Raw genomic sequence first — 25,523 nt, forward strand, 5'->3', positions numbered from 1 at the left:
ATGGGCTGAGGAGATGGTCCCCGCCTCACCCGCCTCCCCAAACTCTTCATTTCCGCATAAACTTGATGCTTTATCCTGGGCAACCGTAACAAGCAACAACATTCCCACCCTGACCTCAGCACTTCCACGCCAGTTTTGCACCATCGCGATGACTTACAAGCTTCACGAGGGGAGAAGTCATTTACCTAGAAATGGCTAGATAAATAAATGGTCCTCTTCAAAGAGGAGCCAGTGGTTTGGAGTTCTCTTTATTTCAGTTATTCACTGTCCTCTCACTTTCTGACACTTCCTTCCGGTCTATTTGTCCCAGGTAAGATTTTAAGCTGCTTAGGATACCTTTCAGGCTCTGCAACTCTCCCCTAGTCGCTGCCACCGCAGCTAATCCTGTAGGAGTTTCTTACGCATGTTTTGGCTCAGCTCAGATTAAAAACCATCAATAGCCCTAGAAATGGGTTACACAGCATGAGGTCTAGTTTCCAACCTCCTGAAACAGGGAAGAGGTTGTTGGAGACTTGAAGAGACAAGTTCTCATGTGAAGTCACAACATCATTCCGGTTGGAAGGGACCTCCGGAGGTCTCTCATCCAACCTTCTGCTGCTCGGTCCTGCTGAGCCGTCTTTTCCCCCATCCACGCAGGCCCTGTCACCTCAGCCTCTCCTCCAGGGCAGGTGCTCCGGCCCCGGGCCAGCTTGGTGGCTCTGTTGGACTTGCTCATCGCTCTCGCTGGGAGGCCCAGACCAGATGTGCTATTCCACACGGTCTCACAAGACAGGTCAAGCCTTGCTGTTTATACGCCGCTTTTGCATTACACCACCGGGAAGATCTCCGAGCTTCGTCTCCTCCTCAGTCACCAGCAACAACAGAAGCATCACTTACAATGAACAAAAAGAGTTTTATTGGAACGTATACACACAGGGATAACAGAGGTATCTGAGTAATCAAATATGGAATGTTTAAGAAAGTTAAAATAAATAAGGATACCAAGTTTTGCCAGTGCTAGGTCCAGCACCAATGTAAGTAAATGCCCTCTGAACAAGTCTGGCTCTGACGGGACCATCCCTGCAGAGCCTGTAAAGATTCCTACCACCAGAAAGTGGCCAATAATTTTGGAATACAAAGAGTCACAATAGTGCTTTCTACTGATGTGCATTCACACTGTTTATTCACTACTTTCGTCTCTTATTTCTTTAATAATATCTATTAAATTCTGAAGTCCAAAAACATAACCCGTGTCTTGGCCCTCATGCACCACGCTATCTTCTCCATAGTACTTGCAGGTTGTGTGGGCAAAGTCTATCATACGGACATCAACAGTACTAGCAGTCGGTTTGTAGGCATATGCTCCTGCTGACTCATCTGAAGATTCCTCTGACAGGTCCTCTAAGTCCTCTGGGTCCGAGTCGACAGCAACTTCCTGCCTTTCCTTTCCATCATAAATGATCAGCAAGGAGCTCGAATAGAAGCGGTAAGACTCCTGTTTCTCTAGGACAGACTTGAGTTCAGTCAGTTTTTTAATAACAGATTCAAAGAGTTCCCTGCGCAGGTATTTGCCGTTATGAAAGAACTGGTAAAGTGCTTCTTTAAATCCTTGGACTGAGAGTTTTCTTCCATGGTATTTATTCATGAACATGAGCTGGCCGGTGCCTGCCTGGTAGACCTGCACATAAACACACACAAGACAAGACAAAAGGAATAGTTAAAATTGCTGGTAATACCAACTCAAAGTCTTGAAGGGGAAAGAAAAAAAAAAAGACATGCTACGGAAAGCTTTTACAAGATGACATACTACTCTCTTAAAATTGCTCTTGCACAGTTACAGAAACTGCTAACAACAGATCCAGCAGTGTCTGTGGAACTTGGAGGCATGGAGGAAATGGAAAAGTCCTTCAGTTTAGCTTTGAGCTTTTCCACTTGAAATGTAAGAATGAGGAGTTTCAGTGAGATTAGGAAAGCTGCGGCCAAGATCCCCAAAGCCAAGCTACAATTTGTACCACAGCCGCTCATTCAGCTCATGATCTGCCTCTGCTCACAGGCGTTACCGGTTGATTCCCAGAATGCTGAGCTCCAAGCGACAGCAAACACTCCTATATAAAACTAAGGTGTGCCCCATAGTCCCCTGTATTTAAAGAAGTCAGAGGTGCTCCTGCAGGAAGATTCCTTCCTACAGGAGAGTAGTCTATACACCACACAGCTCGGTAACACCTAAACATCTGGGTCAAGTAAGGATTGCAGGTGCCTCCAAAGCTCCTCCTTGTTTTCCAGCACAGGTCTATACTGGAAGGTGAACAATGACCAGGCCCCGCTCCAATCCCAGCACACTGTGGTTAGAAGTGCAGCTCCCACACTTCCATTTCTGCCCCGTGCTTTTCTCCGAAGTTAAACAGTGAGCTGAACACCAAACACGCCAACAGTCATGCTGTGGAACAAGTCCTAGCAAACACTCCCGGCATTCCTGGAATCTACTGGATGGGAGGAGAGAGGCTTCAGAAAAGCCTCAAATACAAACAAATTGTTTCCCATTTGTCACTCTAGAAATACAGAAACAAGCAAACAAAAAACTCAGGTGAAAGTCCACGCAACTCTATCTCCTTATTTGACCACAAGTCTTATCACATTTACCAAGCCATTTCTTGTCTGCACTTTGCAACAAGTCTACTTTAAGCAGTGAATGCTCTGTGGTTTTTCAAAGCTAACAAGACAGAACTGATTGCTTAATATTCTGGCAAATTTCCACATGCTTTATTCAAAATGCATGTACTGGCAGACCCTCCTTTCAATTGTTTCCTACGCTACCCTGAAACGTTAACCAAATCAGTAATTTTACTACACAGTTTTGAATTGCTGCTATTGTGCAAGAAACTGTTTTTGTGCTCAGAGAACACGCTCACGGACACGGAGCATGTGCTGCAGGTTGCTCCAGCAGATGCTGCCACCTTCAACTGGCAAGTGATACTCAAAAGCTTCATTCCCCTCACTGAAGGGGATGAAGCTGGGGAAGGGTCTGGAGCACAAGTCCTATGAGGAGCGGCTGAGGGAGCTGGGGTTGTTCAGCCTGGAGAAAAGGAGGCTGAGGGGAGACCTCATCGCTCTCTACAGCTGCCTGAAAGGAGGGTGTAGAGAGGTGGCGTTGGTCTCTTCTCTCAGGTAAGAAGTGACAGGACGAGAGGAAATGGCCTCAAGTTGTGCCAAGGGGAGGTTTAGACTGGATATTAGGAAAAGTTCCTTCACTAAAAGGGCTGTCCAGCACTGGAACAGGCTGCCCAGGGAAGTGGTGGAGTCGCCATCCCTGGAGGTATTTAAAAGACGTGTTGATGTGGTGCTTAGGGACATGGTGTAGTGGTGGGCTTGGCAGTGTTAGGTTAACAGTTGGACTTGATGATCTTAAAAGGTCTTTTCCAACCTAAACAGTTGTATGATCTCAAGGATAGCAACACATGGGATGACTACGTAAGTCAAAAACCCCACCAGCAGAAATGGGTGCAAGTCTGTTGCCCTATGTTACACATATGCAAGTTATGTTACACATAATTAGTTTTCCTCTCACCTGCATGCCACAAACTCGGACTCCAATAACAGCTGATGTACTCTGCTGACACTTGCGAATCTGATTAGCCTTCTTCTCTTCTGACGCATCATCTCCATGCTGTCGGGTTCCCATCTTAAGGTCCAACACACATGGTACTTCGTATCGAGACGTGAGGTTTTCCAGCAAAATGAATTCTGATTAGTTAAGGAACAATCCTCACAATGAGGAATACAGGTTTGAAAACCAGTATCACAGATTTTATAGCCACGGTCTTAACTTAAGCATACCCAAAACATGCCCAGTACATAGCAGCCTATCAAAAATGACAGTTACATGAACCTGGCATAAAGCAGAGGGGGTACCTAATTCCCATTTCATTGGTCTCTAGAGAAGACAGATGAATTTTCACATTAAGTGGAGGGAAAAAAAAAAAGTAACCGGGGTCATACAGAAATATACTGTGGCACCTGAGGCACAGACTTCGAATTATGAAGTATTTCCTGCCTAGCAAGAAACATTTTCTCTTGGGAAATAAAGATTTTGTGTGCTTCAGTTACCATTCAAAAACAGTGAAGCATTTTCAACACCACCTCTGAAACAGAGAACTTAAAAAGCATCTCAGAACATCTGCAGTAATACTGTTCCAGAGATCGCAAACTTCTACTTGGATAATTTAATAATCCTCTACAGTGAAAGGGTGAAGATACCAGCCATGAAGTGCTTTCTATTGTTTTGAGCAGTTTATTAGTCAGAGATGTTCTAGTAATCCATTCACCAAAACTCCTCACACATGAGGAATTTGTTTACCTCAGTATATAGATATTAATATTTTTGCAGGATGTATCGGTTACATCCAAGCCTGTGTACAGCAAGATCTTTTTTCCACAGAATGCACAGGGTGGAGATGTTTGCCTACAGTTCCAGAGCACAGAAACAGCGTGCTTCAGCTTTCATGGATTTGATCACTGGTTTTGTGTTTCTCATGCTCCAATCCTACAGGACAGTTTATATTCAGCTTTTCTTCATCAAAAAGGCTCACTAAAAAGAGACTACTAGAAGCAGACAACTCCAGGTATTGGAATATCCTCTGTATTTAAGTCAACATTAAGAAGTTGCTGAAAAGGGAAAGATGATGCTAGTTTTTAAGATCACCAATACCAAAACAGTAACAAAAAGTGACAGAGCTCTTCTCCTTTGAAAGCTTACATTAGTGGACTGGTTTTGTGGAAGATTCCAAACACAGTATGCTGAAAACCTTTCCACTAAATAATCCACAACTTGTAGATTTGAATTAAGTTATCTGAACTTCCTAGCCTAGCTGCTTTATTACATGCTGGAAAAGCCCACGTTCTGGAAACTGCTGGCAATCCCTTCAAAGTCACCAAATAAATCATGGCTTCAGAGAGTCTCTCTGGACTGCAGTTAAGCCTGCGCTGTACTTTTATCTGGTGTGTTCAAGAAATAAAAAGCAGACCCCTACTCATGCCATCGTTATGAGGTATTGTCAGGAAAGGATACTATATTGATTGCGGTGTTTTGCATTTTCCTTCATCCGCTGTAATTGCTGCTGGTGACATTTCATGCTCCAAGGATTATGGTGTTTAAACTGTGAACTGACATTTCCTTTTTTCTCTACAGTATAATACAAGACTTCAGATTTCTTCAGCCACTCAAATTCTTCCTCCAATTTGTGACTAGAAAACAGAACAAAGCAGCAAATTAGAGGTCAAGTAGAAAAATAAGCACTTAAGGAGCTGACAGTAGATTTACCTTTACAAACTATTTTGCTCACCTTCACTAAGAGCTAGCATAAGCTTTATTTTGCTTTCTGTACAACTGGACAAGTTGTCCATCAGTAATATTTCAACCTTTATAAAGCTACTTCCACATTAATATAAATTAGCATATAGCCAAATATGTTACAAAACATGTAGTAATTCTATTTATATATGCTTTACCTGTGTGAATTACTTCCATAGAAGTAATGCAGGAAGTAGCAATATGCCTTAAGATTTATCCTTCGCTAAGGTCATTAGCACAGTACATCACAGCTCACAGTTTACAGTGGGCACAATTAATATAACTGAACGAGGGGAAAATCATCACTAACAGGGATAAAGCAGGATTCCTACAAAAGCATGCCATATATAGTAACACTGAAATATTTGTTTTGTTTTTATACAACTATTGTGCTTTTGCAAGTGGTTGCTTTTTTCTTTTTTTGTGGAAGCTTCAAAAGTAACATTGGGGAACCTTTTTCCATTGACCACAGCAAAAAAATAACGAAAAGATTCAACACACTACTGGGCTGAGGACATATTAGTTTCACTACTGAACCTGTCTGCACTGAAGACGTCAGGAAAAAACAAAAGAAACAAGAAGAAAATGAAAGTTAATAGTCCTGGAGAATTGTCTGGAATTCTGGAGACCAGATTTGACAGCAAAAAACGTTATGCTTCACCACTCTGCCTTCCAGTTCCCCCAACCTTACCTTTTCATTTTTTCCTCTTTCCTGTGCTGTCGGACCCATTCCTTAGATATCTTCTCATTTTCTAACAACATTGTCTTTTTGTTAGTCCATCGCAACAGCTTACTTTTAGGTTCACAGTCTGAATTATCTAAGTTTTCTAAGTTATCGTGGTCCCCACTTAGTGGATATGCTATTAGACATAAGTTTCCATCTTCATCCTCTTCAAAGCTCACTGACACCACACCTGAAGAGAGAAAGGACAGACAGTTATGAATTGCTGAAGTGACAAACAAGCCTTTTAGAACGCATGAATTTACACTAAGAATATAGCAACTTTTGTTTTTTTTCTCTTACCCTGGTCCTTAGTTTCTATCTTGCCACAGGCCAAACCTCATCTGCCAACCTAACAAATATCAAAAGACCTAGACAAAAATGACACCTCACAAAAGACAATTTATCATATTGACAAAACAATGATACAAAAGGTTTTCTCTCTCTGATGCAGTCAAATGACAATCAAATAATAACAGGAGACAATTTCAATTAATAAAAGTTTTTATTAATTTAAAAAACCTGACTGGGCTGACCCTAAGCGAGATGTAAAACATTTGTTAACATCTTGCAGTGAAGTGACCTACACACAAAAAAAACTTCCACACCAAAAGCTTTAAGTTTTGCATGACAGCAAAGCAAAAAGCACTTATCCAAACAAGATTTGGTTAATAGATCCCCAGGGGAAAGGAAAGATTTGCAAGTAGAGCAAAACAAGGAAAATGTCACATTACAACAGAAACTAGTCCAAAAGCTTCCACTTAATCACCACGTTTAATTATACATTTTCTTCTCCTTTTTGGAATATATTTTATTGATACTGGTTATGCAGCAATCTTGTGAAATAAGTAACAAAAATGCAATACAAAACAAATCTGTTTGTTGTACAGAGACATGGTGAACCCTGAAAGTATTTTTTTTCTCATCCTCCCCTCAATAGTCTCTAGAGCACTGCATTGCATTTTAAGAGTCTTAGTGGAGCGCTCTGACAGAGATGCGCTCAGTGCTACATTAGCAAGTTTCAGTGGTTAATGAAGCCATAGCAATCATCTGAATTGTTTTTTAATTTTGTTTTTCAGTCCTCTCTCTTTATTCTCATATCAACCAGTCTGCACAGTTCTTGCAGCCCATCACTAGGCCAGAGGGGAGAGGTCTCGGCGAGAGATTGGCACTTCTGAGCTGGGCAGGCGGCTCCGAGACCTACAGTAGCTGGGGCAGGGAGCGCAGCAGCTCTGACTGACAGTCCTGCTGCCACAAAGGAAAGGACAACAGGAAAAAGGGGGGAGCCAGCTAGCAAATGGCCTTTGGCTTTATCCTGGAACAAAATAACAGAGACGGACCAAGTGAGGCCCCTTACCCCTAAGTCCCTCCCCACACTCCCCAAAAAGCCATATACACTAGTACAATTGTTCTATTACATTTTGAGAAGTATCATTCAAAGACCACATCTTCTTCCAGTCCAACAGAACTTGTAGTTAGACATGTCAAAAAGTCTCTGTAAGTGTGCAGGGAACGTAACTTTGAAACATCTCCTCTGAAGTCTTCCGCCAGTTTCACAAACAGTATGCAAAACTTCATCACCCTTAAGGTTGTTAAAATCAATGTGCTTTAAAAAGCAACTCCATTTAAAAAAGTGCTTCAGACATATTATTTATTAAATCACCAGGCAGCAGTTGATGGAATAGCAAAGAGAAAGAAAAGTGTTTCTGTTAACTAACGCAATGCTTAGGAGAACGGGAATTTCCACTCCTACGTAACATCTGACTCAGTCTCATCACGGCTACTTGATCCTTGCCTACCGAAATGCCATGAATTTTCATTTCCTTAATGGCAGAAACAACACTGCAAATATTCAACAAGACACCTTGCTGACACGTATTTATTGTGATCAAAATGAGAGTCAGGGGAGAAATCCAAAAACAAAAGAGACCACAACTAAGCTTACACAAAACACTGTCAACCGATCTTACCAAGTCCCTGTAAACAAACATTAAACAAGCAGCAAAAAAAAAAATTTAGAAATCCACACAAAAGCAGCAGAGAATTACTGAAAACATTCACAAGCTGTTAGCTACTTACCTGTGCCTAAGGGAGATATATGGGCTATCATCAGCAGAGCTGCTCTACTCTAATGCTGTTAGTCAGCCCAAACACCAACTTGGCAAGCATTTCCACCCTGCATCTCCACAGCCTGCCTCAGACAACATCAAAATACATGAAAAGAAAACCCTAAAATCTCTTCTAGACAGAAGAGATTTCAGAGATAACAGAGAGCACAGCACGCTTGCATTTACAGAAAGAAAAAGCCCAACCCCATCCTAAGGTTTGGTAACTTACCCTCATACTGCGGAGTGAATTTACGCATTTCTGTTGGGAGAGTCTCATAGAACTGGTGTTCCCTCTGAATAAGGGGTTTACAGATGGTCTTGTCATTAAACCGGAGGACACAGGAGTGTCCTCCAACCTGGTGGACAAAAGGCTCCAGCAGGACTCCCTTGGAATAGTGCTCCACTTCCATAGCTCCAAATGCTGGGCTCATCCTTGTAGCACATTAGACAGAGGGCGGCGACAGCAGTGAAGGCAGTTCAGAGCCAGAAGCCTCCGAGACCTGAAGGAGTCCGTTCCGATTCAAAAGTCTGTTAACACAAACACAAGAGAGCGCCGGGCCGTCAGTCCGTCAGTCTCCCCGCACGCCCGGGCCTGGGTGAGCGAGGCGGAGCGCCGCTGCCGCTACCAAAGCCGGCCGCGAAGGCGCCTCCGAGCCGAGGGGAGCCGAAGGGAGCCGAGCCGAGGGGAGCCGAGCGCGGCGCCGCTCGCGGGACGGAGGCGGCCGACTGCGGGCCGGCTCGGGGCGCAGCCAGGCAAGCACGCCGCGGCCCCGCCCCTCAGCGCGCCGCAGCCAATGGGAGCCTCCGCGGGGCGGGGGGTGAGCGCCTCTCGGCGGCCCCGCCCGGCCCGGCCGCGCATGCGTCTCGGCGGCGCTGGTCAGAGTGCGAGCTGCGGATAAAACTCCTGGCTTTTTTTTTTTTTTTTTTTAAATTCAAAAATACTGATGGTAAGTCCTGGCGAGTCCTACTTCAAGTTACGCCTCACGCCCTCCAGCGTCCGTTCAGAGAGCCAGAAGCATCAGCGTGCCCGCCGAGCCCTGCCTCCCCCGCGCTGGAGCCCACAGCGGACACCCCGAGGCAGCCGGGGCCACCCCTCAGACAAGGACAGCGGCCACAGAAACCCGCCGGGGTCCAAGCTAGACACTCATCTCCCCAGCTTATTCACAACAGCTTGTCAGCTATTCAAAATATTCCATAGATGCTAACTTTTGAGGTGAAAAACATAAGGCTAATAAGCCATTTTCCAAGAACCTATCCGTGCGCCGATACAGCGGAAGGCAGCGTTCCGTGCCACCCGCATCCAAGGGGTCTGGTACTGTACCCCCGCGACTCCACACCGCTCAGTTCTGGGCAGCCTCCAGCCTCACGCAACTTGCGCTTCCAGACGCAATTAAAGGAGCAAAGCTAAAAAACGAAACATGACTGTCTTGGTCTCTACCTTCCAGTAAATTTTTAAGTTGAGTTGCTCTAATTTTAGACCTGAGCTTTAATGATTAACTTTTTGCAGCTAAAAACAACCTCATACTTATTCTGTCTGAAGATCATTACACGAACAATAATGCACTTAATTCAAAAAGACTACAAAGTGTTCTAGGTCACAGGTCTATTTTTATTTGTCCTCCTTAGATATTTAACAGCTTTACATTACCTGGAAAAGCAGAGACCTAGACCTGCGGGCTTAAAGCAGCGGCGGTAACAGAACTACAGACACCTACAGCATGCCCTGTACGTAAGGGCATTAATTGAATTAAACAACTAAACTGCTTAAAGAAACAACAGATCGATCAATTGAACTCCAGCTCCTGGAATGTTTACCTGCACCCAAGAATAACAGGTCAATAGTTTTACTCGCTACACACCAGTTCGCTTTTTTTTTTTCTCCTTTCTTTCAAGAGCCTTATTTGACAAAAAGTTACCAGCTTTTTTAAAAAAAAAAAAAAAAAAACATTATTTAATACAGAAAACAAAACTCAGGCCACCTCTGCAAGAGTACGTAAAATTTAATCTGGAATACTATTTCCCAGAAACAATACTCTCTTCTGATACTCTATTTATATTTTAAGATTAGAGCAAAATCAGTGAACTTTCAATTTCTATTTGTACTACTTTTAATTTCCTAGTATTTTTTTATAATGCCGCTACTGCATCCCCAGAGAAGTTTCTCATCTACCTCAACAATGTGACAACTCAGACACACAGGTAAAAACCTCTCAGTTCCACCCTGGACAAAAACCAGTGCCAAAAACCTATTTAACTGCAACCAAGCTGAGCCACGCTGCGGTGCCTGGGCAGCGCGGACCCTGCGTGCCCCGGCCCGACCCCCAGTGCCGGGCAGTCCAACCACCTCCGCAGCCACCGCAGTCGGAAGGTGGCACTGTCAGTGCCGTGGAGTCACAGCTTCGCTCGATGCCACCCCAGTACCCCCCACCCCATGCAGGGCCATACTGCTCTTCACGTTAGACTTGACTTTAAGCTGGCTGACCAGCAGACGTGTAACACACTTCAAGCTTTCAAAAGCATGCTTAGCAAGCCACACCAGTTCCCCAGTACAGCTCTGGCTGAGAGTTGCTTTCCTTTTTTATTAGAGAAATTTTAGTCCCCAGGGAAACCCAGAAGAGTGCTGGCTTTCACTGGGAGGCACAGTTACCTATGTACAAGCTCCTGTGGTGACAGAGCTTTACGCTGGCACAGCCACTTTTAATAGCATCACAGTACATCACCATTACAAGAGCCACCCTTTCCAAGGCAGCATTACCATTCTGTGGCCACCTTCCTAATTACCCCTGATGTAGAGACATTGATTGGCAGCTGCAGTGATTCCAACTGAGAAAGTGCCTTGCAACATCCCTTAACCTCAAGCACCTAGTTAGTCCTAGTCCTACTACATCGGAGTTGCATCAGGAGTTAAGCCTTGAAGATGTTTACGCTATAGAAATGACTCTCTAGCAAAAAGCACCTCCAACACAGACAATTCCCAACACCTTGTTTACCCAAACCATCTTTGGGGAGCTCATTAGTAGCAGCTCAACTTGTTTGCTTTCATATATACCCAAGTGGTCTGGGCACTACTTGCACATGGTGCACCACATTCACTCGGCAATGGAACTGCCGAGCACAGAATTGGACAGGACTACTCATGCTACTTTACCATTTCCTGAAAAAGTAAGATCTGGCAGCACATCACACAGTGTAACTTCCCATTCGAGGGATAACAAAGCAAGTTTTTTATAGCTCTGATATTATAAAAATATCAGTTATGAAATATTCAGGCAGGGTTGGGTTGGTTTTAAGAGAGAAATGTTAGAAGCATCTATACGTAGTCAGACACCGTCTACCCAGTCTGCATGACCACAAACCAAATGTGGATCTACCAGAGATAAAGGGGGAAACTCACACAAGTAAAGATGAGCTTACTGTGCCCGTATTAATAAGCTCTCCTTCTGTTTTTATCTTCCAAAACCACAGTGCAACTCCCACATGTTCTGTTTCTACTATGAGAGTTCTGTAGTATGTGCCCCTGCTGAAAAAGCTGTATTAACAGAGCTACGCAGTATAAAACTGTGTGCAACAGGACTGCTGAGCAGAGTGTCAGCAAGAAGTTCCTTGCTATAAAGCCTTTAACCAAGCTCCTTATTTGTGCAAAGCAATTTACTGCCCTCTTACAAACCTATAATGCATATGATTTGAGCAGAGCAACAGTGCTCAAGGCGGCAGCAGCAAGCCTGCACAATCTTGTAAAACATTTAGATTTTAATGAATCCAGAGGTTTTAGTTTGCACTTTGAACAATTGATATATTTTAGCTTTTCAAGAAAAGAAGCACTGTTTACCCAATAAATTCAGTTTGTTTTCATCCAATGGAGGAGTTCTCACTTGCAAAAAAATTCTGAGTAAGATCTTGAGGTTTTTTTCTGCTGCATGCTTTAACATTACCACTACAAACAATCAGGATTTGTTTGTCATTTTGGCTCGACTTAATATTGGGAATCTTGCCACTCAAATTAACAACAGGACCTGGAGCACAACTGTAATGCCCATCAAGAAATGCTCTGCACCATTTCATTTATAAATACTAAGTATGTCAAATTGGTTCCACTCCTTAGAAATAAAAACTTTAACCTAAGACCAACAGCTCCAAGTAGCATTGATGTCGACCAGCATAAGCACAATTCAGTTCTTCACTGCCTTTCCTCTGATTCTACACCCGGTTTGTTTTCCCTGCTCTTTGGGCAAGAAAGAGCACAGAACAGTTGTTTTTCGGCAGTTTTCCCAGATATCAAACCCAGGCCCAGTGTACCCTGCCCTTTCCCTCCTAAGTGCTTTTAACTGCCTTTGGCTAAGATCTTTTGTTCAAAGGACACATCAGCAAAAAAAAGCAGATGTACTATTCCTTCACATGTCAAGCATTTTAAGAGAAAAAGCTGACGTAACTCGAAGGAAGCAAATAAAAACTCATCTAGACACAATAACAATAGCTTGAGCCATGTGATTCTTACAGTAAGTAGCAAAAGATGTTTAAAGCCCAAATCTGTAAAACAGAAGTGACATGTACAGACATCTTATTCTCATTCACGTGTGACAATGACCATGAAAGAATACTGCAATGAACTCATGTTTTCAGACTTTAATATTAATCTCAGCTGACGGCATTCTTTGGAAGGTATTTCATGTCATTACAGATTCTTGACTTAGTCCCATATGTAACCGCATTAACACACACATCCTCTGGAAAGCACTGCTCTCAATTAAGCAGCAGCTCCTTCCTTCATAACAAACTCAAAAACAACACCTCTTCCCAAAACTTTGCAATAGCAGAATTACTGATGCAGAGCTGTCTGCCTAAGCAATCTGTTAAAACTGGGTTCTCTCAAGTGCAGACTTTTTACTTCGGGTGGTCAATATCCGCAGCTCCAAATAGCCATAAATCAGCTTTACAGCGACAGAAATAGCAAGGCAGCAAAGCTTTCTGCCCGTCCTTTTCTCACTTCACTGGGTAGTGCAAAGGGGAAGCTGACAGAGCAGAGCTGCTGCAGGACTCTATAACCCCACTGAACCAGACAAAGCTAAGCCCCTTCCTGAGGGACCAAGGAAACAGAGGAATGGCACAGCCAGGCAACAGGAGGAAAAAAAAAAAAAAAAAAGAGTTATCAGTGACCCATTAGAGAAGCCAAAGAGAAAGCTGCTTCAACCCGAAGAATACTCAGGAAGAAACAAATACCAGCTGAGAAAGGGCATGGGAACATGCAAATATCAATGTGGAAAGCGTATGGTCTGTTTGTGAGAGCCCACCACCTGTTTCATGGACAAAATTGAAAAGGTACCTCAGGTCTGAGTTGCTAAGTCCTTACAATGCTCAAAGAGAATGACCCTTCACGACTGCAGCAGAACAAACATACTTTAAGAACCTACAATACACCTATCAAGCTGGAATAGTTACAGGAATTTTACAAGTCCTTATGTGACCAAACTACACATTCCGTTACTAGTATTCTGTTACTTTACAAATAGCAAGGTATATTCCTTGAATCAAAGAACACAAAATACAAAGCAGAGGATGCAGCATCAGAATATTAAAAACATTAGGTATGTTAAACATGCTCAGGCTTAAAGTTCTTGCACAACTTGTGATTCATTTTGAAGAAAACTAATGCCGTTCCTCTACACGTAACACTTTTATTAGCAAATTTGCGCAGTCTAACATTGGTAAGGGATAGCTTCCAACATACACTTTAGTTGCTGCTTGGCTCATGAATTGAAGTTACTCTGGTGTGTTCTGCTCCAGAAGTTCTTAAAGACTAGAATGGAGATACTCAAATTCTCTAGTGTCCAGTCACCTGCCTTAAAACAGTATTAGAAATACAAAATTACATTTCAAAGATGAACCGCATATAGATTAGGAAGCAAACCCTGCTTCCTAAAAGGAAAAAAAAATATCTGTGTTCATTTATCACAACTGTTTTAATAGATTCCTAACTTTGAGGATGCATTATACCTCTAAATATAATGCATTATACCTCTAAATATAATAGAAGTCCCTCGCTAGGATGCTTTTGAAGCCTTTTGTATCTTCAATAGTAACAATATAACTAAGTTTAACCAATAAAAGCTATCATTTCTAGCGTTTTCTCTCATTAAGGTAGAAATGCAGAGCCCGCATAATAATGTGCTCATATGAATCTTAAGGTTTTGGAAGAAGCCTTAAGAGCAGCCTTAAAATCTGCATGATTACAGGAAGCAAACACTTATTCTGGTAACTAATTTTAAGGAAAGAAGAGTTTATCTTGAGTACAAGAGTGCATTGACAACAAAACCCATCCCCTATACTACAAGTAATGAAAATTTATTACAGCAGACTTAATAGCTTTCAACATCGTGGGGCAAAGAGGGGCAGTGCCACAGCATCAAGTGGAGGAGGGAGACATCACACAGGTGACCATACTGCTTTTTAGCTGTCTTATTTTTTGTTTTCCCTAAATGCAAGTACAAAATATGACACAAGGCAGCAGCACACTGTAGGTCTTTGCAACATTCGCTAACAAATTCGGCTAGTGTCTGGAAATACCCAGACCCAGAAGGTATTTCAGAAAACTACTCCATTGAGCTTACCTTAAAAGAAAGACTAGCATGGAAAAAACAACTTCCTTTTCATTAAATATAGCTTTAAACCAAGTGGTTGTGATGGCCAAAAAAAAAAAAAAAGGATGCTGAGCTGTAAGTTTCTACACTAGTCACGGTTATTTAAGCTCTTCTGCAGCAAATCAATCAATGTGGCAATCACAAAGTTATCTCCACACGACCTGTACTCAGAAACTAGTAAGCATGAGGTTTTGTAAAAATACTCAGCAGGAACACTTACAAATCCAAGAGTAAAACACCAACTCCTCCACACCTACATATTGAGACTCCATGTGCATTCCCTTTCCAAACAGAAATATTTTTGCTGTAGCTTTCACTGGTAAATCACGAGGGTGACGGGAGTCAGGCACTGTAGAGATGAGTCTATCTCACCACCTACAGACACAAAAAGCCAAAAAAGAGCAAATTCTTCTTGTTGAATGTAGCATGCTTGGACTAGACCAATACAAGAAACCACCTGCTTGTTAAAAGTGCTGATAAAGTAATATTTTTTTAATCTGTCTTTATTAAATGGCATAGTTTGGAAAAACAAAAGAACTTCTTCAGATAAAAGAAAAAAATCCTCAAATTAATTTAATTAATCACACAAAACAGACTGAATCTAGGAACCCAGAATTATACATGAACTCATGCACAAAGTTTCTACAAAACGTGTTTGCAAAACCCTTTGGGAATGTGACAGAGCTAACTGGATAGCAGTCTTGGCCCATCAGGGTAGAGAGCTAATCCCATTTTTAACATTAGACTGTGAACAAAGCATTCCCACCAAGAAAAAAACGCATGCTTATTATCAGGTGGAAAGTATCTGTTCATCAGTTCAATAAATTAAAGCAGCAGCCCTTGCCCTTCTCCATACCAATTACAGGAACTCCCTGTATCAAGTTGTATACATTTTTCCTGCTGTGTTATTGGAGGAATTTAACAATAAAATTGAGCGACACCCACCAGCATTAGATTTTAAGAAAATTCTCTGCTCTGTGCCAGAGCTCATCTATCACTGGCACATGACAAGCCAAACACAGCTGACATAGTATTGTTTTTTTTTTTTAAATGTTCCAACATTTTTGTAAACATTTAACAGTTTAACATATCTTCAAAAACACTAAGTAATTCAAAAAACCTCTAGGCAGTTTAAAACTACAGTGCAGAAAAACATCCTGAAATGCCCTAGGTTCTTCCGAGGACCTCAGGTCGGGTATGTCACACCTCGAGGTGCTACTCCAAGATCTTTCTTGCCCTCCACTGAAAGCAGAGGGAAGACAGTCCAACATTGGCTACAATGGCGAAGGACTCCCAACCAAGTGCTACGTGCAAGATCTTGTTCTGCTATGAACTTCTGAAGAGTGTAAGCCTGCACCCTTTGTAGAGATCACTTTTTGTAAAGAGGGAATCAGGCCTATCCAGTAGCAATTTTGTCTGTAATATAGAAATGAAAGACAATGCACTCAGATGCTGACAAATGTACAGAAATGTGTACTTTTTCAGCACAAACCATTTTTTTTGGAAGTAGCAACATTTTTATGCTATCTCCTTTTACTCTCTAAACATGGAGTTCTAGTTTTGTCTTCCTTTAAGTATAACCCAAACACAGCAGCAGTTACTATGAGAAAAAAAAACATTGCCACAGGGGTTAAGACATGCATTTACACCTGTAAATTTAACGCCACAGCTGCAGAGCCACCTCTTGTAGCAAATATCAAAGACTTTTGAATACAACTTCAACAGATGAAACTAAGAATTATGGAACACTGATGTATCTAAGCATAGCATATGAAGGGAGCAAACCATAAACAAAAAAATCTGAAGTTGCATAATGTTCTATTACTGTTCTTCATGCACAATCATTTTCCCCGTCTTCCTTAAACCAGCTCCACATTACTAGGAGAAACCCAGCTCCCCAATCCTTTTGTCTTGGAAAGCAAGGCAGTAACCGAGGTGGTCTCCAAGAGCTTCTAGCTTTTTCTTAACAGAAGCGTGCACAGAAACCCCTCAGCTGCAATTTCTTAAACCTCAATGAGGAGGTTATGTGCTCAGTACAACTAATATTTCAACTTCCCAAAAAGGAACAGCTTTCAGCTTTCCCTACACCATTTGTAATCTGTAAATTTAACTACATACACAAAGCTCTGGAGAAATGCCACAGTTTTACCTCTCAAGTAAAGCTATTTTATCTCCCTAGAACCAAAATAAAGCCAAGTTACAGGTTACTAAGCATATTCAGCCAGAAAAGAGCATGCAATTCTGACCCATGCAGTTTTTCCAGGGATTGTGTAATTTAAGAACTAGCCTCTTTTCCAAGCAAAAATGCCATGGAAACTAAGAAACCTGAACCACCTAAAACTAAGCTACTTAAACTTCCTATTTAGAAACTGATCCATCTTAAAACAATATTCTGGCACCAGTGGCTAAAACCACCAGTTGCTATAAAAAGACAATACTGCCGTTTATTGTGGAGAAACCAAAATAGCATTCAGCCTTTAATCTTCTCAAAATATGACAGCAAAAGCTAACTGTGTGGATTACACACTTGAAAGTGTTCTTCAAGATACCAAACCCCCCAGAAATTCCAGCATTAAGATTAAAATAAATCCAAGGCTATGCCTTTCTCATTACCGTGAATTTAGCAGTCTGGGAATTGTATTTCTAGCCACTCAATAAAATAACATGGTATCTTTGTGACTGGCCCTTGAGTTGTGACCAATTTGCCACATATGAGAAGGTGCTCAAGAGGACAACCGTTCAAAGGACTTAACTTTAGAGTCTTAACTACACAAAGATTTTCTCTGTCTGTATTCCCTTCAGAAATCCGAATCCCTAATACTTTTTAAACCATAAGCACTAGCGGCCCACAGGACAAGACTTAAATTTAAGCTTAGATGCCCAAATCCTACAGTCCAGAGAAGCACAAAGCAAAGATCATCTATAAATAAACTATTGCAGGAAGAATGGTGCCCAAAACTCAGTTACATATTTCATGCATCTCATTTATGTGTATATTCATCTATAGCATCAACATACTGCAAATGAAGAAGCTTAGTCCCTTTTTGTATAAACTGGTAGAAAAGTAGCCCAGGAGACAGTCATCAGACTTGAAATGCCCATCCACATTTTTAACCATAATTCTTCAAGTGTAGATTCCAAGACTTTACTTCCGATGATCATGACAGATGGAGTTTTTGCTCCAGAACAGCTCAAGTTCATGAGATGCATTTAACATATCTTTTAAAATTGTATTTATGTTTCAAAACATTTCAAACTACTGAAAACATATCTTAAATCAGATAACACAACCCAGACTTGCATCTTAAAGGAAGAATTTATATAATTTGGGGACCTCTACATGCTCTTTCCCTAAAAAGAGTTATGAAAATAACTGGGTCCTAAGACCTTGAACATATAGCTCCTTCCAGGTTGGCTGAGCAATTCTAGAAGTTCAAACCCCCAAAATACAAAAGAATAATTTCAATGTGCTTCTTGCTAAACTGCAGCAGATTGGACATGAGGGAGTAAGGACAGGAGAGCAGTCTTACAAGACAGACAGATGTGGCACAACAAAACCAAGGGGAAGTTGTGAATTTTTCCCCTGGTAAATGTAACTCATTTCAAGCAGTTTCTCCCTAGTAAAAGGGACAAGGACCTTTTGTACAAGCACACCTGCACAGTACTTCAAACACGCTTTTTTAAAAATAATTATTTACGTATTTCATGCTTTATCTTTCAGTGATCTCATAGTACACCATCTGGGGCCAATTACAGGCTCACCATAATAATCACTGTCAAAGAATTAATCCATTTTAATCTCATACAGTTTACGTATTCAAACAGCAGTACAAAACCCCTTGAAAAAAAATCCTTTTCAGTAATCTATAAAAGGAAGTTTTCGCAGGAGCTTGGCTGTATTGCTCTCATGCCCCTGCAGGCTGAAATACATTTAATGATGCAAAAGAGCCAGTTTTATTAGCCCAGGTAATGAGACACAACTATAGTAAGTCTTACTCCCTTAAACACATCTGTTACTTTACAGGCAATTTTTATAGCAGCCAGTGACTCTACAGCACAAGCAAGTGTGGTTTGCACAACTGTCTTCAAAGCAAAACCATCTCTAACCAAAAAGCGAAGACTCAGACAGGATGATTACCAAAAACGCACTTTCTCTTCAAAAACCTGCAATACAGCACCACCATCCACACTGTGGTCATGTTCCAGTTCTGTATTTCTAAAAAACAGCATACTGTCAGGAAAAAAATTTTCAAGGAGAAATTAAGTTTATGAAAGACCATTTTATTTTTTGGAAGCAAACTGTGCATAGTGATGTCAAATCATTATTTGCACTTTAAAACAAGAAATCACCATTCAGCACTTACATTTAAATACATGAAAGGTTTTGTTTCAACAGAACTGGAAGACACTGCAGCTCCATCAGCATTTATTTCATCTATCCCTCATCCTTGAGAGACTACTTGTTTCCACAAATTCCGAAATGATTCTCCAAAAACATTTTGTTCCCTCCCCATCTAGAGCTATACCCTCAACCTTAATATTCACAGATGTCGCTTCAGAAAACTGATCGGTTATATTAAGCGAGATCCAAATTTTTCCTAAGTTAGCTTGAACAGATTCCCAGTTACAATGCTAGTTATTTCAGTATGAGCACATCCACCCATCAATTTAACCTTGTATCTTCAGTTAAATTGAATCAATCTTCTAAAAGAGCTAACACCTCAGACACATCAAGATGATGCCTATCATGTCAGCAGTTTTACTCCTCACCTTTGTAACAAGGAACTACATTAATCTAACTGATGTCACTGTAAAAAAAAAAAAAAAAAAAATCAATTGCCATCACAGTCTCCCCATACATCCACAATGTTCTTCTGAAAAAAGATATGAAAAAGGAAAAGAGCAAATGTCAAAAGGAAGAGGTCATCTTCAAGAAGCATAAAATTAGGCAGCACCCACAATCCCCAATAAGGTTTCAGGCACTGTAGAAAATTTCTGCATCACAGCACTGCACAGCTTTTTGGGTATGCTCAAAGCCCTGTGTGCTTCAAGAAAATAAAATCAACATTTTTGCCGTGCTTATTCTAATACAGATTCTGGCATAAATTCCCCCAGACTCTCACTTCTTCTAAGCGTGATTTTCTGAGGAGAAATAGACTAAATAATTGTATCTTCTGTCCTTGAGCTTGTTCACTGTAAGTCTCAACAACCTGAGGCATCATTAACCAGTTTCAGCAAGTCAATTTTTTTTTTTTCAGTTCCTTCCAACTTTTTGGATGTCAACACAGCAGGACAGAAGACAGGGACCAAGAGAGGTAGTACAGCTGAAAAGCTTCTGCGTGAATTCAGTACTCACCTCTTCCGTTTGGGCTATTAACTGGCTAATGAGCATGTACGCAGCTCCAACCCAGCCACCGCCTGTGCACTGCCTCTTGCCCAACCATTCATCATGGCACATGCACAGAGTTTGTCTTCATAAAGGAGGACTCTCAGTGGCTAAAAGCATTTTATGAGCAAGCTTTTCTTTTTCCAGTAAAACAATGCAAAACTGGGCACTAACTGGTTCCAGCTAGCTCCAATAGACAATCTTCCATATGCACCAGCAACCCAAACACAGGGTCTTCAAAGACTGCAGGTTCAGTATCTGATAACCAGGACAGTGAAAGAGAACTTTCTGTACCTATTACGAAGATTATCATTACCTTATTCTAACACAGCCCGTCTTCCTGAAACAGAGTCAGGACTTCAAAGACTTAGTGCTACACAAGTCAAGAAGCTGCAAAAGCTTTCAGCGATGATTTTAAGCTCCTAAACACCTGATTAAATACAACCCACCAAGGTCAGACCTTCATTTGAACAAACAATTTTGCTTCCATTATGTCTGCAGTATTTCAGACTTTGCAGGAGGAGAAATTTCTAGCTACTTACAGCACATGATATTGTGCCATACAGTTTTTTGCAAAAGGGGGGAAACGAAAGAATTATTTTGGAACAAAGTCGTTATTATGAAAGGCCCCAAAACAATGTTCAGATGAGATATTTCTAACAAAAGCTACAGAAACGCACATCTGCGGTTATACCTTAAAATTCCAAAATATAGCCTCTTCATATTTGAAAGCTATCCCTATATTGTTTCAAAGATACAATAACCTTGTGCAAGATAGAAAGCCAGATAAAAGAATTAGTGAGAGAGGAAAAATCCTCATCCTGCAATGGAAAATTTTCCTCTCTTCAAGCAAGGCACAGAGATGCTCAGCCGGACCCGTGTTGCCTGGAGACCAACTGCAGCTTCTTGCCAAGAGGGACGAGCTAAGCATCAGCAAATTCAACAGCTCCTAAGCGGATGAACTGAATGAGAGGCAGCAAGTTTTTCCACACACCAGTGTAAAAACCTGCTAACTTTCAGAGAATGGGTCTAGTGCATGCTCACTAGACACACGAGAATTATTATGAATATAAAATATCAGCCTAATAAAGCTTCGAACTCCACAGCTTAGCTCTTACCCCCACACTTCTGGGTACAGCTAGCGCAGCAGACTACATTCAAGTCAAAATTTTCAGTCACAACTCAATTTTTGCCCTTTCAATCTTTTGATGCAGTATCTTAGCTGTTGGAATACATTCCTACCCATTAAAGAAGTTCTGTGTCTAAGCATTGGTGCAGAAATATTAAGGAAACCAATGAACTACATCAAAAAGGAAGAAGCTACACGTCACCTTAGTGTTATAAACCACATCAAATCACACTTCACTTCAAACCCCTGCCTTTGTCCCCAGCCTTTCCCACCCGAAGCACCGGGCAGGACAGCATCAGAAGCGGTACCGAGGAGATGATTGTTCTGCCTATTCTGGATCTGGAATGGCTCCGGAGCTCGGGCAGGCACTGTCTTGGCTGCGGGAGCAGCTCTCCTGACCCCCAGAGCAAGGCCTCAGCTGTCTCCCAATTTCCAAACACCATCAGATGAGACTCACCAAAAGTAACTGACATTCAGTACCAGTTACACCAGAATTCCCTCAGACCTTATCTAATTCAATTCACAAAAAGTAATCAGGCAGTAAAGAATTAAAGATTTTTAAGAATGACTATTTAGTTTATCCCTTTAGATACAATATCCTTGTGGAACTTTTGTTGCTAGCGAAGTAGGTTTTTCACCATCACCCTGATGGCATACACTTCCCTGCCTCCACCTATTCCTAAACCAGAAAGGCGGGTATTTGTGTCCCTAGCACCATAGCTGACAGACTGAGTTATGACAAGGTTTACACCCTTCCCCTACCCTTTAGAAGAAAAAAACATCCCCCAAAAAAACTCTCACACTCCCCAGCTGATCAGAGAACAACTGAAGTACCACCACACCAGTGACCTGGCTGGAAGCCCATCCACTGACAGGCAGCTCAGAGTTTCTTTCTTTAACATCTTTTCTCATCCCATTTTTTCAAAATCGCATGCCTGACAAATCTGAAGTCTTCCTTGCAAGCAACTGGTAGAGACAGAATTTTTGAGAGCACAAAGCCCAGCATTCATATGACTGACCACTATCCAGTTTTCCAGCTCCTTCACAAGTTACCGTACGGCATGGTTATGATGGCTCTGATCTACCTTCCCTCAAAAAGAAACAGCAACATAAAGCTTATGTTACTTGTATGACCAAAGTACCGCAGACGAGATAACAGATTATTACTTCAGAAAGGTATAAACAGCAAAGACAGAAAAGGTAGGAAAACAGCTTTTCAATTAAATGAATTAACGTCAATTTACGAGAAGCTACCTGGCCAAGTTTAAGGTCTGAAATTTTTACAAACAAGTACCTATGAATGGCTGTAACCCTTCCCTGAAATCCTTCCTGCAACCTTTAACGAGGAGACACTTCTGAGCACTTAAGACTATTCCTTTTTGAAGAAATATTCCTGAATTCTGGCAGTTAAGTCATTGGGTTCTTCCTCATTTAGTAATATACTTTAATCAAGAAAAAATTGTAACAAGCTGGAAGATGCTAAACAGGCCAAATGTAAACAAATTAAGCAGCCCATTTTTTAAATACACATATTTGTGTGTGGATGCATGTGTATATAAGCCCAGCTTCCATTCCTTAATGTTATAATTAAGTTCTGAAAATATGCAAATTAATTTAAACTTAAAGACAATTTTAAATTTTACAAATAGTTTTTATCTTATATAAGCAGAGTTACAAGCAAAGACACCAACTCTTAGACATTTAAAAGCCAAAATAACCCTGGTCTTGCATCAAATTTGAACTGCTCTACTCTCATTTCACTGTTACACGTTGAATAATGATCAATAACACGCCATCTGACTGAAAAGTTAAAACAAACTCACATTAGCTTTAATGTTCCAGAACTAAATATCAAAGCAAAACTCGAATTACAGTATTTGACAGAGAACGGCCCCCTTAGATGTTCATGAGTCTAAAAAAGCATATGGGCACTGGATGTATTTCTGAAACACCTGAGTATATGGGACACAAAGCACTGTGTCAAAGAAATAAATAGGCCAGAAGTAGAGGGCAGCTAAATTCCAGCATATATCGGGAAAGACATCAGTGTTAAACACGCATACTTTTCACAGTGGAATTGAGGCCAAGGACATATCAGGGTGTAACTACCAACAGGCTGTTATTCTATCAACAACGATAACATTTATTTTCTTAAGCAGTATGCCGATTTCCAAAGCCTCAACCGTAAGTGTGTTTGAGAACCTGGGGGCCCCAAGCCACGGTAACAAGGTATTACAAATCTGTGATGCTCAAAACAGCTCATAACAAGACATCACCCAGTATTTCCGTTTTACACAGAAAAAGGGTATTCGTGAGCAGCGCGTCCAATTATGCAACACCTCCCGAAGCACTCTTTTTGTATTTTGTAACATCACCGAGCGTACGAAACAGTCGTCAAACCCGCAGCACATCCATCGCCCAGGCAAAACGGAAAACCAACGTCTCATGATTCAGACAGATGAGAACAGCGAGGGTCGACGACCAGCTCCGGGGTCACCCAGCTGCCTAAGACCGCACAACTGCGGGCCCTCCGCGCTGAGCCAGGGCCGGCGCTGCCGAAAGCCGCCCACCCCGGTAACCCCACCGCCGCCCTGCACAGCCCGCGGGGGCAGGGCAAGGCCCGGCAGGAAGCGCGGTGCGGTGTGCGAACGGCGATGCTCCGTGAACGTCGTTACCCGCGCCCCCCCCCGCATCCCGGAGCGAACCCGCATCCCCTGGGGGTGATGCCAACCCAGAGCCCGGCTCCCTCTCCCCCGGCGGGAAACCAGGGCAGTGTCGTCCCCCCCCCCCCCACCTCCCGCCGAGCCCGGGCAGTGCCCCTCCCCCTGCCGCCTCCCCCCGCCCGAAGCTGCCCCAGCGGGAAGCCGGGCAGCCACCTCCCCCCGCCTCCGCCGGTCCGGGCACCGACCTCCCGCGCCGGGCGGGGCTGGGGCCTGCAGAGGGAGGGCCCCGCCGCGCCTCACACGCCAGCGGCAGCCCCCGGCCACCCCCTCAGAGCCGACCGCAACGCGGGGAAGGGGGGACCGGCAGCACGTTCGCCGAGAGCCCGCGGCGCCGAGCGGGCCGCCCGGCAGGCCCGGGGGAGCGGCGGGACGCGCCCGTTACCTGATGTCAGGCCGGCGCCGGCGGCGGCTTCGCCTCTTTTGTTCCTCAGACGTCAAAATGGCGGCGCGGCGCGGGGCCGGCCCTCCCCCACCCCAGCACGCCCCGCCCTCCCGCCCGCCTCCCCATTGGCTCGGCCCGCACCGCCGCGCGCTGATTGGGCGGCCGCCAGCGCCGCTGTTGCTAGGGGAGCCGGGGCGGGCGGCGGTGCCGCAGGCCCGGGCAGCGCTCGGGCCCTCGGGGTTCCCCGTCCTCGCTCCGCGGCCCGGCCGGGCTGCGCACCCCTTCCACGGGGAGGTGGGGATGGCCGGCCCGCTCCCTAGAGTCCGGGCCCTGGAAGCAGGGCCGCGGGGAGAAGCAGCCCCTCCGTGGCTCCCGGCCCCCACACGGGACCTGCCTCAGCTTTGCGAGGGAAACACGGGACGTGGCCTCCACCTTTGCGAGGTGAACGCCTCTGCCTGAGCCGGCCCCGCCGTGCGCCCTGCCTTGTCCCCAGGCTTCGAGCCCACACCCGGGCCTGGTGCCAGCCCTGTGCGGGGTGGGGTGGGTTTCCTCTTCCTGCGCCCGTAACGGTCTTCGGAGTTACGCCTCTTGACTTGCAGGCCGCCGCAGCCGTAGACGGGGCTCTCGTTGGCTTTGCCTCGGTGCCTGCTTGAAAACGGTTTGCCTCTGTTCGTGTGCGACGCGTGCCGTTACTCTGGAGGTGACTGGGGCCTGGCTGCGGGGGCCCTTCGGCCGCTCGCCCCGCTGAGGAGGCAGAGGAAGAGCATCTGTGGAGTCCAGAGGAGGCTCATAGGGCCGTATGCCTGAGCTCACCCGTTACTTCTGCATTTCTGTTTCTATACCACCAGAAAGCTCATTCGGGCATACGCAGCCGAGCGTCCCGGAGGCTCCCCCTACTCAGCTTTACCCTGAATGACTTCTCAGAGCCTGTGGCCTAATGTTTTAAATGCCATCGCAGCTGTCGGGGTTTGCATGCAAGCCCATGAATGCGCCTTTAACAACAGAGCCACCATCGTTGTAAGGAAAAAAGACTGAATAATGAGATTATTGCAGTTTAAATTACTAAGCAACAGTCTCTCTGACAATGAACTTAGTAACGCTCTGCCACCTATT

The 25,523-nt window shown here is 43.4% G+C and overlaps 1 protein-coding gene across 1 annotated transcript; it reads right to left on the bottom strand.

The window, feature by feature from the left end:
- Positions 1 to 620: 620 nt before the first annotated feature.
- On the bottom strand, positions 621 to 24,496 carry IP6K2 (inositol hexakisphosphate kinase 2). Its single transcript, XM_075513853.1, has 6 exons — positions 24,411 to 24,496; positions 8,385 to 8,683; positions 6,018 to 6,240; positions 5,045 to 5,220; positions 3,545 to 3,720; positions 621 to 1,657 (listed from the first exon to the last, which is right to left on the bottom strand). The coding sequence occupies exons 2-6, from the start codon at positions 8,584 to 8,586 to the stop codon at positions 1,160 to 1,162; spliced, it is 1,275 nt and encodes a 424-aa protein (XP_075369968.1). The 5' UTR covers positions 8,587 to 8,683; positions 24,411 to 24,496; the 3' UTR covers positions 621 to 1,159.
- Between the last annotated feature and the right edge of the window lie 1,027 nt (positions 24,497 to 25,523).

This window comes from Mycteria americana, chromosome 11 (genome assembly GCF_035582795.1).
Source record: "Mycteria americana isolate JAX WOST 10 ecotype Jacksonville Zoo and Gardens chromosome 11, USCA_MyAme_1.0, whole genome shotgun sequence".
In the NCBI taxonomy this organism is placed as follows: domain Eukaryota; kingdom Metazoa; phylum Chordata; class Aves; order Ciconiiformes; family Ciconiidae; genus Mycteria; species Mycteria americana.